General features: G+C 38.9%; 1 protein-coding gene across 1 annotated transcript in view; it reads left to right on the forward strand.

Moving 5' to 3' along the window:
• STAT4 (signal transducer and activator of transcription 4) overlaps positions 1-19,063 on the forward strand; it is a 91,317-nt gene that overhangs the window by 59,250 nt on the left and 13,004 nt on the right. The window contains exons 7-14 of the mRNA XM_035007507.1: positions 1,305-1,390; positions 2,891-3,042; positions 5,013-5,171; positions 5,880-5,972; positions 8,875-8,934; positions 9,245-9,262; positions 9,350-9,443; positions 11,268-11,312. Coding sequence (XP_034863398.1) covers positions 1,305-1,390; positions 2,891-3,042; positions 5,013-5,171; positions 5,880-5,972; positions 8,875-8,934; positions 9,245-9,262; positions 9,350-9,443; positions 11,268-11,312 — 707 coding nt within the window. The remainder of the gene's footprint in view (positions 1-1,304; positions 1,391-2,890; positions 3,043-5,012; positions 5,172-5,879; positions 5,973-8,874; positions 8,935-9,244; positions 9,263-9,349; positions 9,444-11,267; positions 11,313-19,063) is intronic.

Consider the following 19,063-nt stretch of genomic DNA (forward strand, 5'->3'; position numbering starts at 1 on the left):
CAGGGTCCTGGGATGGAGCCCCGCATCGGGCTCCCTGCTCGGCGGGAAGCCTGCTTCTCCCTTTGCCTCTCTCTGTCTCTCATGAATAAATAAATAAAAATCTTAAAAAAAAAAAAAAGAAGTAGGATGTAACAAAATACATTAAACAATAAAATTATTTTGGACTTAATATATGACAATTACTATAATTAGTGCTTCATGAGCATTACGAAGAATAAAAAATGCTCATTCTGTCATTAACATCAACTTTAAGTATTCATTTTGTTGGTTATAAGTGAAATGAAATGTTTTAAGTGAAATGAAAGATGCACAGGAAACAAGTTGTATCTTGCTGGTGAAGACTGAAAAGCATTAGAAAATGAAGTTTTGGGTTTATGAAAGACTATATATGAGCAAGATTTTGCTACACGTGGGATCTAGGAATTAGAAAGTTTGTGAATTAATACAACCAGGAATGATTTCCCGGATTTCAGTGCTGTTTTGTGGAGAAATTTGGCACAATGTTGTTTTGCAGTCTCTTTTTCACAATTACTCAAGTCAGACCGGCATTTCCGACCTTCACTCTGCATAAACAAGAGGGTTGGTATAAACAATCACTTGCTGTAGACCAATAAAGTTAAAGGTTCAAGTTAAAGAGTATAAATGTTTATTCCATGTCTCCCATTTAAGAGGATAAGCCATTTGGGGTTTTTTCAGTCAGAGATTTTTCTTCCTTTGTAATTCTTTCCGACTTCTAGTTTTACTGTGAGGCAAGCCCATTTTGCAAAGGAAAAAAAAGGTTGGGGGGGGGAGCAAAGGATTTAGTCTTTATTAGTTCATGAGACTAAGTGGATAAAACTGCAACCCTTCCAGGCAGTTTTCTGTAATTCCTGGATAAAAAGTAGAGCGGGAACAGGTGGGTAAAGGGATCAGGAAGAATCAAATATGATTTAATAATGGGCACAAAGATGGCCCCTTTCCTACTTATGCCAGCTAGGTAGGGTTATTGTCAGTGTAGAGGTGTCTAAAAAGGAATGCATTTCAAAAACCTTTTTAACCCTCTCCCCACCCCAAAAAGGAGAATGGTGTGAGGAATGGTCTTCTGTCAAGGTCTGTAAGATAGAGAGCTCCTCCCTGGCTTGCTTGGAGGTGATCCTTCTTGGCAAATGAACAGATAGGGACTTACTTTCAAGCTCTTCTGCAATGGCCGCATTTAGTCTCTTGTATCTTAGGACTTAAGGATGGGGATTGCATCAGACTTGGCTTTCGGGACAGAGAGCTTCGCCTTGGAGAGGACTCTAAATCTCATCTCTTTTCCTTCACAGATCAGGGGGACAAGAACAATGCCCTAATGAATCAGGAAATTTTGATTCTTCAAGAAATGCTTAACAGTCTCGACTTCAAGAGAAAGGTTAGTGAAGAACGTTAAGTTGGCCTTTTGCCTCTTTTTCCCCTTTTCCTATATTCTGCTCCCACTGAAAAGAATCAAGCTCTTGGATTCATTCAGTTTTATTTAAGCTGAATGAATAAACGGCAGTGTTTCTAGGAAGAGTGCCATACTGTTTGCCATGCTTCTCTTCCTAAGTTTACAAAGCTGGCCCTCTCTCGAGTTTATCTATCTTGTTTATGCAGTACATTTACTGTACCATTAATTTCAAGGCAAACATTTTACCCAGTTTTTATTTGCCACTATTTCAGACATGACCATTTTAGTTTCTGTACTTAATATGCTGATATGGGTTCTACTACATGTATAACTAAAATATTACTTGATGGCCGCTAAAATTTTATTAGAAAAATCAACATTCCAGTTTCCACTCTGAAAAATGACCTCATGCTAAGTAATTGAATAGATTTCAGGATAGTTCACTGACAACTGAACGTATTCAATCTAACCTCCTTTCAAGGAGAGGAGAAAGCTTTTTCTGGCTCAATGAAATATTTTAAAAGGGGGAAACAGCTCTATTTCAACTTTCTATCTCTCCTTGAAAATAAATGCAATTGAAATTTGAGCAGTCACTGATAAATCCAGAGTTTATTTCTAAAAGTTCAGCTTCATTTTTTGTGCAGGAATTTGTGTGAGCACAAATAAATGTAAAATTTATTTTCACCCTACATTATAAACTTCAACAGTTAGAAATCAGATTTTAAACATGCCAATATTTAATCCAAGATAAGCTTAATGCATTTATGCATAATAGATCTATGCTATATGTTTTATGCGTGCTATCTTATTCTGCTTTAGAAATAAGATTTTAAGACAGAAGGAGCCTTGGAAATAATTTGTTCCAATCACCTCATTGTATAGGTCAGAAGACCAAGTTCCAGCAAAGTCAAGTGGTTTTTCCAGATTCACGTGGCTTGTCACAAAACCAGGATAGGAATTCACACCTTCTAATCCTTAGGCCTTTGAAAGTTAAACTTCTCCACTATACCTCCCTCAACCCAGATAAAGTCCTAAAAACACTAACACAGAAAGGCTCAAATTTTAGTCACCACATTTTAGAATAAATGCATATATTTATAAGAATATAAATTTAATTTATGTCTTTTTAAAAAGCAGAGATATGGCTGTATGACTAGAAGATCCAATATTGTCACAGGAGTTACAAATTCAATGGATTTGAATTTGTACTAGATGATATTCAATGATATTATGAGATGGTATGAGATTGTTAACTGCGATCATGCTTTTTCCTTTAATAACATTACTTAATTATAAGAATTTAATATGGAAAGTTGGAAAAGGCAGTGCTGTGATAAATAGAAGGTAGTATTTGATAAAATATTTGGTGAGAATTTTAACCAAGCCTTTATCCCCCAGGTCAGACAAATCATTTCACGGGTTGAATTACGAGTGACTTCGGTTGTATCTCACGAAAATCTTTTCAGTAGTCACCTTTGTTTTTAGGAAGCCCTCAGTAAGATGACCCAAATAGTAAATGAAACGGACTTGTTAATGAACAGCATGCTGATGGAAGAGCTGCAGGACTGGAAGAGGAGACAGCAGATCGCCTGCATCGGCGGGCCGCTCCACAATGGGCTCGACCAGCTTCAAAACTGGTAAAACGAATTGACTTTAGTTTCTAGTGAAAACCACAGGAAGTACAAAACTTCAGTTTCGCTCAGCCAGAGAAGGCAGGCTCAGACCAAAACATAAATTCATTGAGGTTATTGATGGTTTATTAGCCGCTGGGAACTCCAAGGTTGAGAAAAAATCGATGCATACCATACGTATTTTTACTCTTATTCCCCTGGGGCCAAAAATAAAGCATCTGTAGAAATCTGTAGAATGCATAAGAATTGCTTAATTCTCTCCCATAATATATTAACCTTAAAAGACTCCAATGAATATTTGAAACCAGCAATGAATACAACTTTCTATAGGGACGTAAGAAGCACTAGCTTCAAAAGCTTGGGAAAAGATATCTCAGTTTTTAAAGGTATATCTTAAGAAGCTGGAATTAAACACTGGTTTTGTGTTTTCAACAGAGTGATTTATTTTTGTATTTAAATGAAAAATCTCAAATGGCTCCTACGACCTGACATCCCCAATGCATGCACATAGGCAATCATATGCAGATATTACCCTTTGTATTACAAGAACAAATGTTGATAGGGTTTTCCTCATCCATGCGACATAAAAATATCTGATTGAAAGAACACTTAGAAAAAAATAATGAAAAAGAAGGAAAACATTCAGTTGAAATCTAAAATTGCTTTCAAAGGGTACAATTCAGTTCAATGGAAATATGTCATAACTGGGGCCATTTGCACTGAAACCTCTGCCCTGCCGGGCCTTCTTCTCCAGAACAGTAAGGAATTGGGCTCTTTCTAAAACATACTGAGTGTGCTCGCTTCGGCTCCACATATACTAAAACGTACTGAGTGTCCTTGGGGAGATACTTCTATTCTCTAACCTCACTGTAATAATAAACAGTAAATACATAATAAAAATAAAATATAATAATAAAAATAATAAACAACAAAGGAAGCAATCAAGAACTTAGCAGATAACAGTGCTTATACCAAAATTGGTGGGGGGTGGACAGATGTTTTTATAGCACTATGTGGGGAGTAAACTTCTAAGTAGAAAGAGCTGCTGTCGGGGCCAGATGGACTTACCAAGTCTGTCCAGACATCCCACCTCTTCTCTAGTTGATGGTCCCTTGGGTGTCCGTTTCAGGCTGTCTCTTCCCTAGACTTCGGGCCCAAGTTCCCACCTTCATTTCCAAGGTGAGATCACCACATAGTGAGTAAAACTCTAAGCCTGTACCTTTCTCCAGACAGATCATTTTTGGCCAATACTTAGGATTTGTAAAAAACATATGTTTTGTGAAAAACATAAAAAATTTCATATTGTTTTTTTTTCTTTAGTATTCTTGTACATAACATTCTTCATATCATGTATCTTTAAAGTTTTAAATTTGCTCTTTCTTTATCCATTAATGAGTGCCATATCCTTAACATCTATATGTTTAACAGACTTTTAAACAAACATTAAAAGGGATTTGGTTCCTGATGTTGACAAAATTTTATAAATGATTTCTATAACTACAGGTATAAATGACAAAACATTGAAAACATTTTCCATCTGTCATGCATCTTAGAGGAAAAAAAGGATTGGGGGAATAAACATAAAGAACTGCCACTAACCTTTAATGGAATTAAGTGAATGATTTTGTTAATTGAATAATTATTTAATAATTTATTGCTTGCTAATGTGGCTAACAGTTAAAATGGTAGATTTTTTTTTAATGGAAAGGCCCCTTGCTTTTTTTTTTTTTAATTTTATTTATTTATTTGACAGAGAGAGACACAGTGAGAGAGGGAGCACAAGCAGGGGGGAGTGGGAGAGGGAGAAGCAGGCTTCCCGCAGAGCAGGGAGCCCGATGCGGGGCTCGATCCCAGGACCCTGGGATCATGACCTGAGCCGAAGGCAGACGCTTAATGACTGAGCCACCCAGGTGCCCCAGAATGGTAGATTGTTAAGTGGGAAAACTACCTGCTGATTTTCATTTGCTGTTTGATAGCTTCACACTGTTGGCAGAAAGTCTGTTTCAACTCAGAAGGCAATTGGAGAAATTAGAGGAACAGTCTACTAAAATGACATATGAAGGAGACCCCATCCCCATGCAAAGAGCACATCTGCTAGAAAGAGTCACCTTCTTGATCTACAACCTTTTTAAGAAGTAAGTAAATTTAAATGTCTCATGGCGGCCTCAGTCCTGTGGAGTTGTAAGGACACCCTGGCTGGGGTTTTGGTGTTAAGGTGAAGGAAGGTAGGGAAGTGTTAAACAGTGAACCTCAGGGTAAAGTGAATAAAGCTCCAGAGAGTTCTAGAAACATTTCTGCTCTTCACTATTTATTCAACACCTCTCCCAAAAGCTGATTCAGTTTTCTATGAGCCAAGCACAACATCCAGCTGAAGTTCATTTTTCACATTTTAGAAAAGGATTTCAGCAATTTCTTCTTAAGTATATATCCAAGAAATGAAGGGTAGAGGCCATGTTTATGTGTATAAGTTCATCCAAAGGGGGAAAAAAAACCACAACTATGTACCAGGATTTCTAATATCCAGTTAAAAGATGGCATGAAATTAACTTTTTACTTTATGATAAAATAGTATGATAAAAATAGGCTTTTATTCTCGACTCAAGGGTAACAAGAATTATTTACTGTTATTATTTAAAGGACAATCTTTAGGCATTTTTTCCATCTCCTGGTAATTATCTATGAGCAGTCTTTAGAAAGATTTGAGCGTAACGGAGGTTTGAATGTCTTGTAAATGTAGAAAATTTGGATTTTTTAAGAGGACAGCATCCTGTTTCTCTGTGGTTTTCAGCCTGTCGATATTTTCAATGCTTTCAAATGACGTGTTTTATTTCCTTTTAATCTAGCTCATTTGTGGTTGAGCGACAGCCATGCATGCCAACCCACCCCCAGAGACCGATGGTACTTAAAACTCTTATTCAGTTCACTGTAAAGCTAAGGTAGGCAGAATGTGCTCTATCTTTTCCTCTGTTTGTGGAGCCACAGCCACTGTTTAAATAAGACCAATTTCTCTCCTAGGGACTTTCATTCAACTCTTCTGTATTAAGTGCCTCCTGCATGCCCAGCACTGAGCTATGGTAGATACCCTCAGAAATGTTAATATGAGGGCCCTGCTTATAAAGAATATGACAGTAAAGATGAAGACACGAGGGATATTAGCATGAAAGGATGGAATCACAGTATCAGGCATCATGGGATCAATTGCTGAAAAGATTAACTTGGGAGAAGACTAGAGAGTCTGGAGAAGTCTTGTGGTCCTTTCGAGGAAGGACCTTGAGGGAGGAGCAGAGAGAGGAGGGAAAGTGGGATTGTAGGAGAGCGAGACTACAGAAATAATGACTTCCTGGGTCTGTTTTGCAAGTAAGTGAAGCAGGGAGAGGTAGAATTGAATAGATTGGGGACAGAATATGGAAGGCTTTGAATATCTTACCCAGGAAATAATAGTGGCACATTCATCCCCTATGATTGCCGAGCAAATAGCTTATAGGATTTTCCATGAAAACTCTCAACACTGTAATTTTCAATATATCCTTACTATGTACCGGATTTAAAGACATATGGCTTTTGAGTTGTTGCTTTGTCTATGCATTTGATCCTTTCCATTAGCATGAGTAACCAAAATGTATCATTTTCCCTAATGACACTTAAAATCATGAATTTGAGCTTGAGATTTCAAAGATTTTCATCATGCATCAATCTCCAAGGCTCCCAAGCTTTAAATTCCTAATTAAGTTACCTCTGACCAGGACAAGAGGTGAAGATGCCACATAGTGATTTAGGGCCCCATGATAGGTTTTCTGATCCCATATCACTAGCAGAATTGTATTTTTATTTTATTTTATTCATTTCCATTTTATTGAGATGTAATTGACATGCAGCAACACTATAGAAGTTTAAGCTGTACAGCATAATGACTTGGCTTACATAAACTGCAAAATGATTACTACAAAAAGTTTCGTTAACATCCGTCACCTCAGAACTCCATTTTTAAAGAGGTGGCACTTTCTTCAGTGTGCATTTTAAATACTTTACATGAAATTCTTAATTGTTTCCTTTGCGTGAATTTTGCAGCAAGACTTAGGAACCAAGAACAAAAGCCAGAGACCAGGTTCTCTTTTAAAATTTCATGATTTTCAAGAGTTGTTCATTCTTCATCCCAACATCTCTATATAACCCAGAAGATAGTAACACTAAAGGGTAGAGGGGTGATGGGCATCCTACTTTTCCTTGAGGCACCCCCATAGATGATATGATAAGTCTAAGATGCTCTTTGGGACAAAAAGAGAGATGAGTAGAGATTGCTCAGCCAAGAGTTCCGAGTAGAAGAGGCCCCCAAATGGGCATCACCTTGCATGTTGTTTGAACTGATGACTGGGACATTGACCATTAGTCCCTGATTTGAGTGTTCCTGCTTTTCTCTTCCACCTGTTGGTTGGGTCCCTGTCCTTCTTCTCTGTGCCCTGATCTCCACTGTCTTGATAGATGATCATTTACTTAGTATTCAAGATTTTCCCTAAAACCCCTCCCTACCATAGTATTTCCTGTTTCAAAGGAAGGGGTCATATGGAACTCCCTTTAGTCATCAGCATCTTCCTGTGAATCAGATCCTGATCTATGATCCTTCCTACCCTATTTCACGTGACCTCCTCACCCCTCACTGCTAACAACTACACACATCACATTCTGAACCCTAAAACCAATTCGGTGCTTCATACAGAATTTATAAGGAACCTCTGTCACATTCTACCCACACTTTTGTTTGGGCTATCATCTATGATTATATTTCTCTAATGCCCATCAGTTGCTTATCACCATTCTCCATATTCCATCTACTATATTTAGCTGGACTTCTTCCTTTTACATGTAGCCATGTCCACACTTCTCCCTTCCCTACACTTCACTACACCAGCTCCCTAATACCTAGGGCTGTACTGGGTGGAGATGAAGAGTTCAGTACATGCTGAGTGAATGAATGAGGTTTGGGATGAGTGCATGATTGGGATGAGTGAGTGAGTGATTGAATTAATATTTCTGAAACTGGACTGAACCCACAGAGAGGGTATATCAGAGGTTCCAACTTGAAGGAGTTGGGGAAAGCAAAAGAATAGAGGAGGAGCTGACACCAGAAGAAGAAATTAAAGGAATTGTTACTCTGATCTTTAATCACTTGTTTGTTTGGAGTTAGATCTTTTCTAGTTATGAACATTTTTGCTGTTACTTTCATAGTGTATTTAAAGATTGCAAATGCACTTGAATTGGAATTTTTCACATTCCATCAGAGGCCTGGTCTTTCTCAGTATTTTTAACCATAAAACAGTGATCATCAAGACATTTAGTTTTTCTAAGCTTACAATTTTTGTTATGGTATGAGAATAAAATGGGGCCATATGAATAAACTTGCAAAGAATTTTTCTTATATTTATACATTTAACCCAAATGTGGGCTTTAGCCAAAATATATAGCTATTTTTCTGACCTAGCCAATGTATTAGCTACTGCACGTCAGCTGAAAATACTTTCCAAATGTTTGTCAATACGATATTAAGTGGCTGGTGTCAACATCAGTAACATGACAAACTAAAGAAGAGTTGGACATTTTTATTTTTAATTATTTTTATTTTAATTCCAGTATAGTTAGTATATAGTGTTATATTAGTTTCAGGTGTGCAGTATAGTGATTCAACAATGAATTGGATATTTTTAAAATACAGTAACATGTAACTAGAGGTAACCTGAATTTGATTTATATATATGACATAAATATATTTAAATATTTAAATAAAAAAAGGCTCTTGGCACTTTTCATTTTTGCCTCTGATTCTTTATTTATGTGTCTTTCCAGACTACTAATAAAATTGCCAGAACTAAACTATCAGGTAAAAGTGAAAGCATCAATTGACAAGTAAGTTTCTAATTTCATTTTGAAACATGAAAATGTGAGACTTTTTAAAAAGAATTTTCCTCATTTTATAGAATAATTTCAAACTTTTAAATGTATTTCTCTAACATTACATATCAACGTACTTCAAATATTTGACTTTGAAGTTCAAACATTTAATAGAACTCCAATGAAGACTTACTTTAAAAAATTTTACTATTAAGTCTTGAAATGAAAATTTATGACTATATTATACTATCCTCTAAAGTATCAAAGAAAGTTTTTACTAGATCTATAAAATAGCTCATTTTAAGGAATCTCCTTGGTTTTACAGGAACGTTTCAACTCTAAGGTAAGAAATTTATTTTAGAATTTTTTTGCTGTTCTCATAAATATATTTTATCTGAGACCATGTAAATAGCTAAGATATTCCCTGTAGCAATCGAAGATTTGTCCTTTGTGGAACTCATGTCAAAGCCATGTCCATTGAAGAATCTTCTAACGGGAGTCTCTCGGTAGAATTTCGACATTTGGTGAGTTCAATTACAGAAATTTCTCCCCCTCCCCTAATCAGATACATCTTCACAAATAGGCCTTATAAGTCAATGTATTTTGGGTTTGGGGGGTTTCTTGTATGAGATTAAGGGCCATATTGAGAAGTAAAACATGCCATCATTGAAGAATTAAAAATGTCAGAAAGAACACGGAACCTTAACTCAGAAGTCTGAGTTCTCAACAATGGTGATATAGTACCTAAATATAGACAGCAACTGGTCAGTATATTTTGATAATGATGACAGAGATAATTGGTCTTATAATGGATAGGCATTCCTGATTTTATTTTTTAAATCTCCCCGAGAAATGATATCCAGCAACACGTCTGGCCAAAGGTGCTTTCATTTTAGGAGTGGCTTGAGGAAGTAGGATGTTCCTGGGTATGGCAGTTGCATACAGTTTGCTTTGGCATGTCTAGAAAGCTTCTGACCCAGCCTCACCCTGTTGCTTCTTGTTTTTACCACTTCCTCTTAACCTAGAGTTCTCTTCCTGCTTTCTTTCTAATTCTTTGTATAGTTCTTAGATTCCCAAAGACTCTACCACTTTCTTGCCAGACGCAGGTTACTTATGGTTTATTAACACTTAGGAAGTACCTCACCTGAGTGTTGGGGCACCACCGAATCAACCTCAAACGGTCTTTTTAAAAGATAAAATTTAGGTTAATAGATATCTACCCATACAAATTTATGCTGGTTTTTGGTTTTGATTTTGTTTTTGTTTGATCTTTAGTATTGAAGAGTACATTTCTTTTTAACTGAATCCCTCCAGTGTGAGACTGATAAATAAATAAAGTGTAATGATGAGTCATATATTATACATCCTTATAACTAGTGCTCTTTTTGCTTACGTTCAATTTCTATCCTTAAGAAATTTTCAGTAATGGACAATGTTTGCTAATAAGTAAAGCTGTAAGAGAGGCCTTAACTTAGAGATGTCTGTCTCTCAAAAAAGTCATGTGGAAAAGAACAAGGAACATACCAAAAAGTGGTTAGGTCTTTCTTCCAGCAGGTATAATATATAAATTAACAAAACCTTACTTTTTTACAATCCACTTCTAGTTGCAAAGCATTTTCAAATATATTATCTTTTGCATAATAACTTTAATTGCTTTTTAATACAAAATTAAATGTAGAAAATCAGAGAGGCAAAAATTTAAAAATTAAAAATCACCTGTTTCTCACTACCTTGTAACACTATTAACTACTTTGATTTTCCTTCTTTTATACATACATGTATATGTACTTTTTAAGTGGGATCAGATTGTACACACTATATAAATTGTTGTCTGCCCTTTTTTAAATTAAGTAATCTAGATCCTGACCATTTTTGTGTCCATCTCTACTGCCATTTAGTAGCTTCCTGTGCCATAGGGCACACTATCCCATCGTCTGTTTTCCCAGGCTTCTGTGTTGGGCTTGGTTTCACAGGGATTGAGAATCATCAGAGCTTAGCTCAGATCCTACCTTCCAGGTACAAAGGAGTGCTGAGTAGATTTTAAGACATCCCAGCATGATTTCCTCTTTCCAAAATGTCGGCTAAAAAACATAGTCTTAATAGCATGCCAACTTGTTCACTTACCTCAGTGAAAGTTTCTAAAGTGACATCCCATGAGATGAAACAGAGAGCTTCTTTCTGTTGAATCCAGGCAACTACCTTAGGTTTCCATGAATTAGAAGACATCTGGGTTACTGTTCTAAAAGGCAAAATTGTGGCCAAGAAAATCACTATAATGGGTATGACCAACTTGATGTTTAATTGATAATGCTTCTCCATCTAAACGCTGTTATTCTTTTTTTGCAAAGCAACCAAAGGAAATGAAGTCCAGTGCTGGAGGCAAAGGAAATGAGGTACAAAATGTTTTCTATAAGATAATTTTTTAGGGAAGTAACCTTATAATCTCTTGTTTTTACAAAGCTTTTAAACTGCCCTTTATAGTTTTATAGAAAGTCAAATTTGTGTTTCTCTGGTTACAAATTAAAGCTTGATAATTGCAGACAGTGTAAGAAATTTTGTCTTAAAAAGGAAAAAACAGAAATTGCATATAATAACAGCCTCTTTTTTTAAAGATCTTCTTTATTCATGAGAGACAGAGAGATAGAGAGGCAGGCAGAGGGAGAGGGAGAAGCAGGCTCCCCCTCACACACACCCAGCAGGGAGCTCGATGCGGGGCTCGATCCCAGGACCCCAGAATCACAACCGGAGCTAAAGGCAGACGCTCAACCGACTGAGCCACCAGATGCCGTAATAACACCCTCGTAAAAGAATAACTATTAACATTTTGGTTCACATCATTCTAGACCTTTATCTATGTATATATTACTTTAAAATATATTTATACACATTGTTTTATAACCTGCTTTCTTCCCCACATAACAATGTAAGGTGGACAGCTTTCCATAACCTTAATACTCTTGGAGAACACTGAAAGTGGTTGCGCTGTATTGCATTTTACGGGTGTGCCATAATGTCTTTAGTCAGTCCTCCGCTATTACAAGACACCTGAAAATCACTCATTTTCTACAGAGAAGAGGCAAGTCTCAAACTTCATGACATATGATGTGAAAATCACACGGGAAAAACAGTCCTATTAATTTATGGTATCAATTACCTTGCCCTTACATGTAAGGTTTGCATTCCACTGGATGAACTGATTAACAGCACACACTGATGTGACCCAAGTGTTTGCATTTGAGTCAGTAAATGATAGAGCAGTCAAATCCTGGATTGCAAGTGGCCTTGGAGATCACCTGTTTAGTTGGCCTAGATGCTAGGGCGTATGCCTATGCCTTACATATTTGGAATTAGAAAACCTGGGTTTAAGTCCATTCTGACAGTGACTGAAAATGTGATCCTTTGCAAATGGAGAAATACTGCATATTTTTCCTCTAACAGATCAGGGTAGTAACGCCCAACGCTCTCCACTTGGAGATGTTATATGTGTAAGATCACCTACATAATGCTGTTGTAAAGCAGTGAGACTTATCTCTGGTGTGGCTGGTATAGGTTCAGTCTTCTAGCTTTAGAGTCACAGCTTCTAAGAGAAATTGCTTTGAATTATTTGGAAGGAAAAAGCACCTTATAAATCCAGCATTCAACTGCAATCAGGCTAGCCCTCCCCATAAAACCACAGAGATTGACCACAGCAGGTTTAATGCTCCACATTTTCCCTTCCAAAAATTCTTCATTCCCTTAACTGTGTCTTAAAGAGCATTTGCCCACCATCACAGCCCCAGGGAAGATGAGCTAAGCCTTCCTCCCAGGGTAGGACCTTGGCATAGGGCAGAGCGGCAAACGGAAGCAGAGCTTTTGAGTTTAACGAGATTCTGGTAAACCAGATAAGTAGGAGTTATTGTTCCCACCTCATAGAAATCCATAAACTTCCAAACTTCCTAATTGAAACATTAGCACATTATAAATAAAAAGTCATTTCATGCATCTCACTGGAATTTTGGCCAGAGTTGCAAACATTTCATGCAGCGTCATATCCCTGAGCAGTATTTGCTAAGTCTGGATAGGCTAAATACAATGCTTCTGAACGTTTCTTAAGTAAAACAGATCAACGGGAATAAATCTAAATAGCTCAACTCTTCAATACATTGTCATCTTTATAAATGTACAATCAAAGTCTTGGGTTTCCCTAGAGAAGAAATCTACATAAAATCATCTTCTACTATATAATAACCAAGCAATGTCTTATTAACACTGTCTACGTGTATTACTTTGAATGTATTTCCTCTTATTTCCTGATTAATAACAAAATGGTGCAGTCATGTCAGAATGATTTTATTCTTCCTTTTTTTCCCCAAGTTTGCTAGCTCAGTTTTATTTTAAGCTATTCCTTGAGCTCCCCCTGTTGATAGAATTGTAATATGACACCTAGGTACATTTAAAACACACCAGACTGAAAAGTTGGTTCACGTGCTACAGGAACTACTGAAAAGTCACAAAACATATGAAGTGGGCTCAGAAAGATGAGCAAAGGAATCAGGGGTTTGGCCAGGCAGTAGGAGCGATCAAACAAAATCAGGAAAAAGCTTGGGGAAGATCTAGCAATAAAGCGGAGTTCATAAAGTCATAGGGTCAGAGATGGTAGTAACCAAAGTGTCAGGAAAACAGGAGGCTAGGAGGGATGCCTGGGTGGCTTAGTCGTTAAACATCTGCCTTCCGCTCAGGTCATGATCCCAGGGTCCTGGGATCGAGTCCCGCACTGGGCTCCTTGCTCAACAGGAAGCCTGCTTCTCCCTCTGCCTGCCCTCCCCCTACTTGTGCTCACTCTCTCTCTCTCTCTCTGACAAATAAATAAATAAAATCTTTTTTAAAAAAAAACAAAACCAGAAGGCTAGGATATGATACCTCATTCTCAGATTTCAAATAGTAGTTGTTGCTTATCTGTGAGCATCCATGGCGGGAGTTCACAGCCTGATTAAGAATGTATTTAACAAATCCTCCTGTGGCATTTACTGTATACTGGGCCCCGAGAGCTTCAATGACCTTGATGTATATAATTCTTGTGACAGTGCTATGAAGTAGTTACTATTAGTGTACTTATTTTAGGTAGGGAAACTGAGGCACAGAGTGGTCAGGCCGAGATTCAAGCCATGGTAGTCTGGCTCCCCTGTCCATGCTCTTGGCCACTATGCCATGCTGTGTCTGGGATCATAAAACCTGCACCGGGAGAAGCGGCGCTGACCTCCTCCTGCCCGTCGCCTCAGCGCGCTCCCTGCATCTGTTGGGATTCCTAGAAGGGATGTCTTTGCGACCTTACGAGTAGCATCTCATCCTTTCCCCTGTACTCCGGCTGCTGTTCTTACTGTTCTCATTTTGCCCGCCCACTCAGAGATCCCATAGCTCTCTCGCACCAGAAGCCTTATAAAGTTTAGAAGAAATGTAAAACAATGCTTTCTCAGGAAATGTTGTTGACCTCTCCCTTACTCCTGCACACATCAGCTGGGGATTGGAAATAGCACCATGCTGGGGGCTGCCTCTTACAGGCAGCTGACCTTGTGCAAGCCACTTACCCTCACTAACTCCCAATTTCCTTATCTATGAAATGGGGATCAGGTTGACCTGCACTCACAGGGTTGTTAATAGGACCAAATGAGATGGTATGTGGTGTGGTTCTTCCTGATCTGCCCTCCAGAGCTGCCCCTTTGTAAAGAGTACCTATTTACATGGGTGGAGAAATATCTGTAAAGACGGTACCTGACTTAGGACAAACCACTGCTCCTTCTCCTTCTCTACCCACCTGCCAAAGTGCTGGGCTGGGGCTGGTCCCTCTCAAGGGCCCCTGAGCACATCCTTCTCTGGCTCCAGGTCCCTGAGACCTCAAAACACCATACATGTATGCCCTTTTTATAGGATCACATGTCCTGGGTTCCTACTATCACCCCACCTGCCCCCCCATCTGATACACACACACACACACACACACACACACACACACATTGGGCCCCTCCGGTCTGCTTTTGTGGTTGTCAGAACTTGGACTGGATACTTACTAAATGATTGAGAACAAACCAAGATATCATGAATGATAGTTCCCTAGGGGCACCATTCTAAACCTCCCTAGCACCCCATGGCTGTTTGACTCACATTATCCACAAAGAGGTGGTCGGTCAAGATGTTCAGGGGTTCCTGGCTGTAGAATTGGATGAAGGGAGGAAGTTGCATTAGACCCATACTGTCCCAACAACCAAAGAGGTGCCTTGGGAGCCATCTCTGGATTTGGGGGGGGGGGGCGTTGGTGAAAGGTGGAGCTCTGGGTCCCCCATCCCTGCTTCAGTCAAGATGGCTCTATTTTATATATTTTACAGATTAGAACCCAGATGGTGAATTTCTTTTCAAGAATTTGTTTCAAGGTTAAAAAACATTTGAAAACCATTGGATTTAGACAGTTTCTAAAGCTTTTTTGACTAAGGTTCTGTAATCTGCAAAAGTGCAACATAGAGCATGGTCTTTACTTTTTTGTAAAAAAAAAGGTATTTAATTCTAATGATTTGCTTTGCAATTTTGCAACCCCCCCACCCCCCCTCGGGAAATCAGTCAACGCGCTGTCACAAAACCAAGATTAGCCACTGCTGCCTGCTTCTCCCACCTTCGATCTTTCCTTGCAGAAGCCACCGCGAAGCCACAGTCCCTTCCCCTAGCAAACGGCCAGATTTGGAAGGCATCCGGTGGCCCCTGTAAAACAGACATTCCCAGGAAGCAGGCTTTCCCAGACGTCCTTCTCTGGCAAAAAGCTGGCTAGAGAGTCATTGTGGAAATGTGGACACTGTTTGAATGGGCAAGCTGGTATTGCAGCCGCTCGAGTTTGCTCTTGGTCAGTGGGCTTTAACTGATAAATGACAGTTCTCGCCACAGACCGAGGTGTTGAGTAATTTTGTTTATGTGGTGGAAAGTCATGAAGCACAAAGAAGCTGTTAGTAAAGCCTGGGCGATTTGAGTTTCATTGAACAAAATAGCCAAACAGATGTTCTTTCAAGGGTCACTGTTCCCAAACACAGATACACTACTCACGGGCCAACTAGCCCAGGCATTTTTACAGAAAGTTTATTTCCTTCTGAACAATTCAAGTAGTAGCAACACTTTCCAAAAGAGACGTCAATACAAGAATAACACTAAAAATGTCGACTTTTTATGGGACACCCTCCATGCAGTCCCCGCCATAAACTGGGCTGAGAATAGTTGTTATTCTCCATTTATTTCCTATGATTCTGTGATTAAGGTCTATCGCTCATGTGATTGTACTGTTATTTTCCCCTTTATCATTGTTTCCCAGCATCTAAGCCAGTGCCTAGCACATGATAGGTATTCAACAAATATTCATTAAGTGAATGGATTATTGTTAATTATTTTCTATTCCACATAGTCCTCCCCGTGCTACATTATCATAGATTACGGCTTGTTAAGAGATGAGCAAGGAGGGGCGCCTGGGTGGCTCAGTAGCTTAAGCAACCGACTCTTCAGCTCAGGTCATGATCTCAGGGTCCTGGGATCCAGCCCTGCTCAGGGCTCCGTGCTCAGTGGCAAGTCTGCTTGGTCCTCTCCCTCTGCTCCTCCCCCACGCTTGCGCACACTCTCTCTCTCTTTCTCAAATAAATAAAATCTTTTTTTTAAAAAAAGAGGTGAGCAAGGAATTTAGATGAAAATTAGCCTTATCCCAGTCATATCTCCTCAGCAGAGGTTTCTTTTGAAGTCAAAAGCCATAACTATTTGTTAACAATATTCTAGATTTCTAGGGTGTATTATTAGGCATTGAGCAGAGGAAAGAAAAAGAATATGGTGACATCTATACCTACCTTTCATAAGGTTGTGTATCTTTTTTCCAGGAGCCTGGTCAAGTAGTTCTGCCAGTTTTCCAGTTTCTTAGCAGATTATCCAATGTGTGCTTTTCTTTACAAGTACGACGAAGTCAATCCGTCTACATTATTCAGTGCCATATAATAAAAATATCATAAATATGAATATTTTAAATCCATAATCATTTCAGATGCTGGCTTTTAAACACAGCCATTAATGGTGCATCTTATCTATGATGTTTTCCCCCGTCTACAAAGAATGGATCCTGGGAATGGGAAATTGAATAGTGTCCCTGGCTGGGACTACACTGATAAAGTAATAAAGACCATGACCGATGGCCATGTGAGCTTTGAAAGTTAATAATGCTTCCTTTTGTCGGAGCTGCTTTTCTCCAGGCATGTGTATTATATGTCAGCTTCCTTGCTGGATCTCATTCTAAATGTGCCTCACAACTGCATCAGGGGTTTTAAGTAATCATTAGATATTAGTTTGAGGGGCGCCTGGGTGGCTCAGTTGGTTAAGTGTCCAACTTCGACTTAGGTCATGATGTTAGGGTCCTGGGATTGAGCCCCACGTTGGGCTCTGCACTCAGTGGGGAGTCTGCTTGAAGATTCTCTCCCTCTGCCCCTTCTCCTGCTCTCTCTCTCAAATAAATAAATAATCTTAAAAATAAAAAAGAAATTAGTTTGAATCACTGAGGAAACTTCTCACCATCCACATTCCAGTTCAGTAAAGTGATAACTAAAGTATGTAGGCTTTTTTCAAAGTGAATGGACAATTCTGAGTGTCATTGCTCTGTCTATGGAGTCCTGGTTTCTCACACTTTGGATGGTGAACACACAGGTGCCATAACACAAAGATCTGAGGAAATTATCCACAATGAATAATTATATCATATGTGCATTTAATTGTATAAATTAAACTATAGAGGCTAGTATGGAGGAGGGCTGGGACCTCATACTCAAAAAGACTCCCTTTAGCCATCCTCCAGCGGTGGCCCTCCCTACAGAGAAAGATGTCTGTGGGGCCAAGGCAGTGCGCTTTCCCAGAGTCCCAAGCGCAGACGGCACCATCAGTGCAAACATTTCTAGGCACAAGCAGAAGCCTCTGGGCCACAATGGTCAGTGAGGCCCCTCACAGAGGTGGAAGAGCGGGGTGTGGGCAATGGTCCAGAATGGCCCTGCTCTCTCCAGGCCACCATGTTCCAGTGAAACTTTGAGGAGTTAAAACCTGGCCAGTTAGGTCATATGAAAGCTTAGATGTCAAGGCAGGAGGCTATATATATTTTAACAGTTTGTTAACTTGATTTATAATGGTTAAATGTTTAGACATGTGGTATGTGGGGTCTCCGTCTGTGTGCTTGCCTCAGGCCTCATAAATGTTCTACATAGGCTTGTATCATCCTGTCCACTACTGAACTTAGTGAGAATGTGAAAGGAATCCATTAGTGAACATGAAGTTATGGATTCTTCATTTGTCTCAGGGTTTGCATAGTGGAAGCACCCTATAGGGCAGTGAGATTTTTTGTTTAAAAAATGTGGGTTTTGTTCAACTTGGTGCCTAAACACAAGCTGGCTACTTCATCTCATGCTCAACTGAAGAAACAGCAATTTATTTATTTCAACATGGGAAGGGCTTGGGGGGAGGGGTGCTGGCTGTTTCATGAGTTGGATATACTGGGAATAATTTTAGGGGTGGTCTAAGGGAATTTCAAGCAAAAGTTCCACTAGCATAACTTTCTACTAACCCAGTAAGCAGCCATCCCACTCCAGTAACTCCAGCTACCTCAAGTCAATGTAAAGTACCAGCAGTGATCTAACCCAAGGAAGAGAGGAGTCTTTAATTCTCTACTTCCTTCTCAGTAACAAATCCTAAGTTTAACATTCCTCATTGTCAATGAAATCTTCCTCACACAATTGTCATTCATATCATCATATTAGAACTATTTTTATCATTTGAAATTTATTACAAGTAGATTCCAACTTGTTATTAATACATATCCAATATTAGATCATTTCTCCCAGGGCCGACTCTGCCACCCCCAACGCCACCCTGACTTTTCTAGTCTCAGTAATTCCTCTTCTGTTTACAGGTTCCCAAGGGTTTATTTTTTAACATTGTCTAAGCCTTCAGGGTGCCTGGGTAGCTCAGTTGGTTAAGTGTCCGGCTCTTGATTTCAGGTCTTGATCTCAGGGTTGTGAGTTCCAACCCCATGTTGGGCTCTCTGCTGGGCATAGAGACTACTTAAAAATATAAATAAATAAATAAATAAATAAATAAATAAATAAATAAATAAATA

The sequence above is a fragment of the Mirounga leonina genome, unplaced genomic scaffold (assembly GCF_011800145.1).
Source record: "Mirounga leonina isolate KUSES-001 unplaced genomic scaffold, KU_Mleo_1.0 Mir_151, whole genome shotgun sequence".
Taxonomy (NCBI): Eukaryota; Metazoa; Chordata; class Mammalia; order Carnivora; family Phocidae; genus Mirounga; species Mirounga leonina.